Genomic DNA, 8,214 nt, shown 5'->3' with positions numbered 1-8,214 from the left:
TCTTGCATAATGTTTATTGATGATATACTATTTGTACAAATATATTAGTCATTAAATAATAGTTGTTGCTTTGATTCAGACTTTCGGATTAAAGGCCAGTATCACGTCATATTCTTTAATGCGTTATGGTTAAGTATATTTTAGGAAACTCGTAATAAAAGAATGCAAGTTCGACAAGGTCCAACTGTAGGTTTTTTCTATTAAAATTAGAAAGCATACTGGAAAGTTTCACATTATTTTTAGAGTTTTCAATTTCCAAATACTAATTATAAAAATGACGAGACAGCGTCTATGCTTTTTATAGTTAAGGAATCATTCGATCTTACTCACTATACCGACCTTTTGTCATTCAATGTGTGTGCTTTCAAGGTAAGAAAATATTAGGCAATGTTTAAAACTTCGAATTCAAGCTCACAAAAGTTCTTGTAAAACATAATGAAATCGACTAAATATAATACTAAATTGTGTAATAATTTTCAAATCAATTTTATTTGAAAGTGTCTATCAACTATTAAACAGTGGTAACATACAATTGAACTTCTAACATAAGCAGAGATGTTACAAAACATTTTCAATCCCTTTCGCATTATTTTTTTTTTTTTCGTGTGTAAGTGTGATTTCATTTCTTTTTAATTTTGGTTTTCTGTTTTGTTTCGGATTTTAATGTGGTGCCACTTTCGCTGAACTAAATTTATATTATGTCTTAAAGACCAGCTTTGATCGACTTGTTGTCTCTCTTGCTGTAAATACTATTGATAATTCGTATCATTACAACACATGAGTATGTTTTTCAGAAAGACAGATTTATATAAAAAAATATGTAATGCTTGCTTTCTCAAAAATCCATCTACAGACGTTTTATTAAAAATTGTATATATTTATAGTCAACAATTATTTTTTAATGATTTGAAAATATTAAATACATCGCAATGTGTGGTCATTGAATGGTACTGATTTAAGTTGGTAAACGCACCTCCCAATTTTTTCCAAAAACGTTCAATTATATTCAAATTTCATGGAATCAATGACCGTGTTGAATATTATCATTACATTGACAATATAACATTGCCTCTGACAAAAATGTTAGCCTCATACATTCTATCGAAAACAAATAATCTGTCATTCAATCCACCTGCCCCCTTTCAAAGCCATGTATATTTTAAATCATAAATATATTTATTATATCCTTCAGTGAGTTTATATCACATGTAAATAACTTACAAGTAGTTTTTAAATAGTGGATATTCATTGTTGTCGACATAAATAAAGACAATAAAAGTATACCACTGTTCAAGGGTCATAAATCGCTTATAGTAAGCGAAAACAAGTAATAATATAATCAGATTGATATAATTAAGGACGTTCGCTTGTCATGTTTTTGGATTTTTGTCAAATTTTCGGAATCCTCTGGTTTTATCCATTTGAATGCCTTACCATTTTTTACCCATTGACCCCCATTTTTTTTTTATATAAATCTTTTACTTGTATAATTAAAAGCCATCTGTAAAAGTCTTTTAAAATCTTTGTTATTTTTACTTAGTTTTGAGAACTTTTAAAACTTGTCAATGATAAAGCTATGAAAAATCAAGAGATATCATTTTCCCATCAAAATTTCAATGACTAATATCTATCTCGAAAACAAGCACATTGACCTATATATTTGTTTTCCTTTTTTTGTTCCTTTATTAATCCCTGTCAATATATACTAGTGTTATGAAAAGCTTGTTATTTTGAAACTTAGTAGCAAACTTCCCTAAGCAAAAAATAATATATGCTATTGATTAATTAACGTCCAATATCAAAACATCAACATGATTCTTATTGAAACAGTATATACTGTATTAGATTTTTAATTTCAAAATAAAAATTACTGCAGGATTGGTAAGTTAATACGAAAAAAATACCGAACATGAAGGTAAAGTTAAAAATGAAATATTGCCAATTCTTGTGTTCACATTTCTTGAGTGTTGTAAGAAAAATTCATGTCCTTTCTTGTGAAATATCTGTTCTCAGCAAATGATTAGTTTAATTTTAATTATGACGTTAAATTTTTTCTTGAATTCTTCTAAAAATCTATTCTGACATACTGAAAAAGGGCAATCATGCTTGATGACATCACGTATAAAGAACACGATCTTCTGCAAATCTCTAAAAAAAAATGCCGGATAAAAATCTTTAGAGAAACAAATTCCACCACTATGACTCGTGTATCACGATATTTCTCCACTCTCATCATTATAAGTGAAAGATTATAAAAACTTGGCAAGCCTCGCGCTTTTAATATTAAATCAAACTGTCTCGAGTCCAGAAAACACGTAACAGACTTGTGGCAGTGATGAAATCTGTGTGTCATCAATTAAAACACATTACTTTTGGTTTTTTTCTAAAAAAAAACAATATTACACTAACCTATATTGCATACTCGTTAAGCCAAATTTAAATGGTAGTACATGTAGCTATATTGTCCAAAGGAACCTTCGTATATAAGCTTAAAACAAATTGGAAAAAAAGCTATTATTTGTAGTAGCTAGAGGAAACTTCGGAGGCAAGTTATTAACCTGATTGGTTTTTTTATAAAGGTAACTCGTTTTATATGTTTGCAGGTTTACAAGGTTAAAGACCGTAACAGGACATGATGTTGAAACGCGTTTGTGTTGAGTGTGAGTATAGTCGTTTAATGTTTGAAATAGAATTGAGATTAAAACATTGACCGGTTACATGTAGGTATACTATGTAAATTTTAATATTGCGTTTGTATCAGTTATCGTTTGTTTTATATTAACACAAGTATATTTAATTTCTATATGGTTTCAACGATTCTTTGGAAGATTAATCCTTTATACTGTTAAAACAAAAAAGCTGTTATAACGTTGTAACATAAATAAGTTGACAGATAAGCAATTAACATAAATATCGAATAGATAAACATGACAGGTTTCCCTTTTGAAATAAAAAAGACGATACAAAAACTACTTGAGATTAGTCATTGTTCTTGATCACTATTTTGCCTATGATACTCACTACTTAACCTAGCTGCTCGTATATTGACCATGGACAAGAATATTTTGCAATAATATTATCATTTTCATAACCTCGTATTGACATTGAAAATATTTGTATAAATGTAAATATAAATTCTTCTGTAAAACACGAACAACTATAGACGTCTCATCATTCTCTTTTTTTCAGTTGCGGCGACTATCATTATAATGTTCTTAAGTGGGGTACATGGATATGGATTTTATAGACTAGGGCAATGCCCACAACTTGAAAACTGTGTGAGTTTTGCGGTCAAAGAGGGAAACCTGTTCAACACGTTGATGCAAGAATTGGAGCCAGGTGATATCCTGGGAACAATTGACGCTGCAATGGAACTAATGTGCAGGTATTCTTCTATCCATTTATATAACAATCCACATCTTCGTGCAAGCAAACATTTTACTCCCTTAATCCCTTGAACCCTCAATCCAAAACAAAACAAACAACAAATAAATATAACATAATAAGAAATGGCTTTATTCATTTATGGATGTATTGCTAATTCTGATGTCTTTTCTGTGTCGTTAAAAACAATGTGATATAATTTATCCCAAAAGGGATACAATGTTTTCAAACATATTATTCCCTGCGTAAGATAAGCTCGAAGCCTTTTAAAAATATAATCATATAACAGTGCACTAGACATGTCGTTTTAGTTTTATAGTTTGTATGACATAAACCAAAACACAGCAACAAACAACGACTGAAATACGATTGAAAATATATTTTATTGGTAAGTTTGAAATAACTGATTATTTTGTAGATAATAAATATAGGAAGATTTTGTATGACTGCAAATGAGACAACTCTCCATCCAATTAACAGTTTGTAAAAGTAAACCATCATAGGGCAAGATACGGTTTTATAATCGGAACCTTGGCTCAGACCAAACAGCAAGCTATAAAGGGCCCAAAAAATAATAGTGTAAAACCATTTGAACGGGAAAACCAATATATACACATGGAAAAAAGTATTGCAACACCTTGATTTTTTAAAACTTGAAAAATCAGTCTCTTATTTTGGATGGAATATGATAAAATATTTGTAAAATAATATTGAAACGTAGTTAATGATAACATTGGCTTTAAAACGAACAAAAAATGTATGAAAAAAAAAGTTTTATCTAACCAAAATTTTTATAACAAAATGAAGTGTTTTTTGTACAAAAAAATGCATTTTACAACTTTTACTGTAGTCGAACTTTACAATGTCAGACATTTCAAAATTAATCTTTCGATGATTGTTCACATCATGGTTGATCGTTATACGCCAAAGAATAAGTACTTTGTGCGCAGCCTCTATTCAAACGGATAAACGCATCTTAACGTCTTCTGATTCCTGCCATAAGTCGACTAATTTGTTGCTTAGCTAGCAGCAACCATTCTTGACGAATGGTATTAATTATTTCATGACTTGTTTGAACTGGGGTGTCCTTTCATGCACTTTGCGCCCAATTATGTCCCATATATGCTCGATATGGTTCAAATTCGGGCTACGACTGGGCCAAGGAAGATAACCCGAATTCCATTGGAACAATGGATCTTCCTCCACGACGCTAATTTCCAACTTTGGCGAGCTCTGCACTATATTGGATACTGGAATCTTTATGTCTATTCGTAGGCAAAGGTCCCCGAAATGGTATTATCGCACGATAACCAGTAGCGATGAGCCGATCTCGAACAGTTCTTGTTTAAAGGCTCCTGTATGGTCATTAATCTCTTTAAATTTTTAGGATTGTATTGTTTGCAATGGGTTTACTTCTGATCAACCTTCATTATGCTTTATTTTCCCTAGCAGATGTAATAGGGGTTTTTCTTGACCTCGGAAGGTCTTTATCATCGTTTCTTGCCTGGTTTTTATTCTGAAAACGACTTATAGTGGAATGGTGATGACCAATAATACGTGCAATTATCACAGCGACGTACCTGCTTCCCTTATGCTTGATATCTGCTATTGTGCTCCAGTTATGAGTTGCGGATGACCAATTACAAGGTGTCAATAACATAAATTTATAAACTTGGTTATTTTAAGTATTGAAAACAATGACGATAAAAACATCGGTTTTAGTGTTTACGAGTACAGTAGCTGCATGTGCGGATAAGAACTGATAGAGTCGATATTTATTGATTAAACTCAGGTGATATTTAAATAATGTTTAAATAGTTCTATTTCAACAAATTATTTAACAAAAAAATAAAAAGTGTTTTTTTAATTTGAATTTCAATTTGGTGTTGCAATACTTTTTTCCATGTGTATATATCAAAAACGAGAAATGAGAAACACCTATGAAACACAAAAACAAACGACATCTACTTAACATCAGATTCATGAATTAGGACAAGTGCAAATAATTGTAGCGGGATTAAACGTTTCAATGGTAACTTACCTTCTCCCTTATCTAAAACAATATTGTATCATCACAACATAAAAAAACTGTTATTCATTGTTTTAGTAATAGACCTGCAGTAATACGTTGCTTTTTGGACATGACTTATCAGGATTGTTTTCAAGTGAAAAACGCAGTGCATGCATTTGACAGAACTGATTTCCAACAAATCATTGACGGTTTTTGCTACTACACAGATGGTTAGTATTTGGTGCAAACTATCAACTTCCAAAACAAAGTTGTCGGCTTTCCGGCTTTCCTGAAATTACCGAAGTCCTGCGTTTTTTTGTTGCCGAGTTTATGAGCTTTGGTCCTTGTATGGAAGTTGGAAAACTATATGATTTAAATATTGCGATAATCTTGAATTTGTACGAAATTCTCCCTCTTCTTAGATATTTTTCCCTGTTGCTTTTCGTTACTTTTTTATTAGAAAACAGAATTAGAGCGGGCAGTCAGACTGTTACTCGAAACACCACTTTCAAAATTGCAAGATGCAAGATACAAAACCTGTTCAAAAGCTTGTCTTTCAACTAAGAAAGAATCCCGATACTGATTAAGGTTTAGAATTCTTAACTGTTAGTTTTGATTACTAGTAAGCTTTCATTACATAAAGACTACACTTATTATATAGGTTTCGGATATATCTAGAAACGGCGAATAATCATTACCATGCGTTGTTTCATTTAGTGAGAGACCAATCCGTCAGAATTTGTTTTCAATTCAATGTTAAAACAAATAACTAGTAGTCACAAACATTATTTTTTTCATGCAATTGCTGCCACTTTGTCTTGATTTATGATTTTTGAATGACAGTTTGGTATCTGTAGGCTTTTATAATGTGCAACAAGACAAATGCTATGCATGTTTTGCATATACTAGTAGGCTGGAATACAATACAGCATTTAGAACATTTTCTTTATTCAATATCTGTAAGTTGAGATCCAATGGATCTAAAAGTAACAAATAGTTCTTTATGCACAATTTTTTATTTCAGAAATGTCAGAGCTATTACGAATCGGCACAAAAGTTAACAATCGCCAATGGTTTTTTGGCTGCATTGAAGTTATGTCCATAGCCCTTACAGAATCAAAAACTGATCAAACATACTTGGAATATTTTCGATGCAGGTGCGTTTGATTTTGGTATTATGTTATCACAAAATATATTGAGAATGGAAATGGAGAATATATCAAAGTAACTACAAATCGACCAAAGAGCAGATAACAGCAGAAGGTCGTCAATCAGGGGTCTTCAACGTAGCCAGAAAATTTCGCACCGGGAGGTGGTCCTTAGCTGGTCCCTAAGTAAATTGTGTACTTGTTCTTTTGAATTGGACGTCACACTAACCTCCAAAACTTATAAAATAATGTACATGGAAATTCAATAGCATAAACATTTTGTTCCAATCCGACATTGATGGGACCACTTCATGTATAATGATTTTGTTTTCCATAATAAGTTTGATATTTGCTATCTACCTATAACAAGTATTGAAATAGAGACAACATGACGTTACAGTTAGAAACTATAGGTTGAAGTATTAAACGAACTGATTTATATTCAAAACATTTATTCAGTATTGATATACATGTACATGGTCCGTGTGTGTTTTTTCTTCTTCTTGTTTCATGATGTTTTTTGGCTATTCGGTGATTTTGTTGCTTCTTTTTGTTACAGGAAAGAAGGAACTATACCTGCATTTGATGAGCTTAGTGTGTGTTTTACTGAACATTTGGAAGGTACATGTGATGAAGATATCATCATTTTCGTGAGAGAAAAAGCCTTAGATACTCAAAACTATTTTTGTTCGCGAGCAGAAAAGTATCAAATACAGCAAATTATGAAATTGTATTCGAAAGTTTTGTAATTTTGAAAGAGAAACTAGTTAGAGTGAAACATTAAAACAATTTGTAAAACAGAACCTTCTTTATGTATTCTTTTAATTTGTTATTCAGGAAAATATTCTAGTAATACAATTATTATTTGCCCTTACTTTTATTTTCGGTTAAATTTGGAAATGGACTTTATCTTTTTAAGGAATGACTGTAATATTTTTTTCTGTCTATGAAGGAATAACATAACAAATTTGGTGCACACTGAATAACGCATAGCGGGTTATTTAACAGTGTGCACTACATTTTTTATGTTATTTCGAATAGACAGAAAAAAATATTATAGTCATTTCTTATAATTTAATTCTAAATTCCATTTTGAACCGTAGAAAACCATAAAAAACGTTGCTGACGTCACGGTCACATGACTGAATTATGTCTATGGTCTGATAACAAAATAACGTCAGCCAATCAGAAGACGCGTTACATCCAAAATTAAATTATTGTTGAATAAAATACGTAATATTTTAACGGATGTCAAGTTGGTTCAATATTCAACATTCAACATTCAACATTCAAATTTTTTTTTTTTTTTTTTTTTCTCGTATCCATTTTCAACATTCAACATTCGATTTCAACATTCAACATTCGATTTCAACATTCAACATTCGATTTCAATATTCAACATTCAACATTCAAAATTTTTTTTTTTTTTTTTTCTCATTCAATTTTTTTTTCTTTTTTTTTCTCGCAGGGGCGTAGCTACCCGGAGGCACGACAGCACGTGCATCCACGTCGTTTTCACAAAAAAAAAAAAAAAAAAAAAAAAAAAGCAGAAGAGAGAGAGATGAGTTGAGTTGGTCAATCGGAATCGGAGACGGTTGGTGTCTTTTTCGTCTATCCCGGATATTAGTTTGACAACCTAGTTACAAGTGTTGATGAAGCTGTTCATTCAGA

The 8,214-nt window shown here is 31.2% G+C and overlaps 1 protein-coding gene across 1 annotated transcript; it reads left to right on the top strand.

Annotated features, from left to right (window-relative positions):
• Window positions 1-296: 296 nt before the first annotated feature.
• LOC139486406 (uncharacterized) lies at window positions 297-7,789 on the top strand. The gene is made up of 6 exons (XM_071271280.1): window positions 297-369; window positions 2,604-2,660; window positions 3,190-3,385; window positions 5,492-5,625; window positions 6,420-6,552; window positions 7,103-7,789. Exons 2-6 carry the CDS (start codon window positions 2,633-2,635, stop codon window positions 7,290-7,292), a joined length of 681 nt encoding a protein of 226 aa, XP_071127381.1. The 5' UTR covers window positions 297-369; window positions 2,604-2,632; the 3' UTR covers window positions 7,293-7,789.
• The last annotated feature ends 425 nt before the right edge of the window (window positions 7,790-8,214 follow it).

This window comes from Mytilus edulis, chromosome 8 (genome assembly GCF_963676685.1).
Source record: "Mytilus edulis chromosome 8, xbMytEdul2.2, whole genome shotgun sequence".
Taxonomy (NCBI): Eukaryota; Metazoa; Mollusca; class Bivalvia; order Mytilida; family Mytilidae; genus Mytilus; species Mytilus edulis.
The sequence above is the reverse complement of the archived record's forward strand: the minus strand, read 5'-3'. Positions and strand labels throughout refer to the sequence as shown.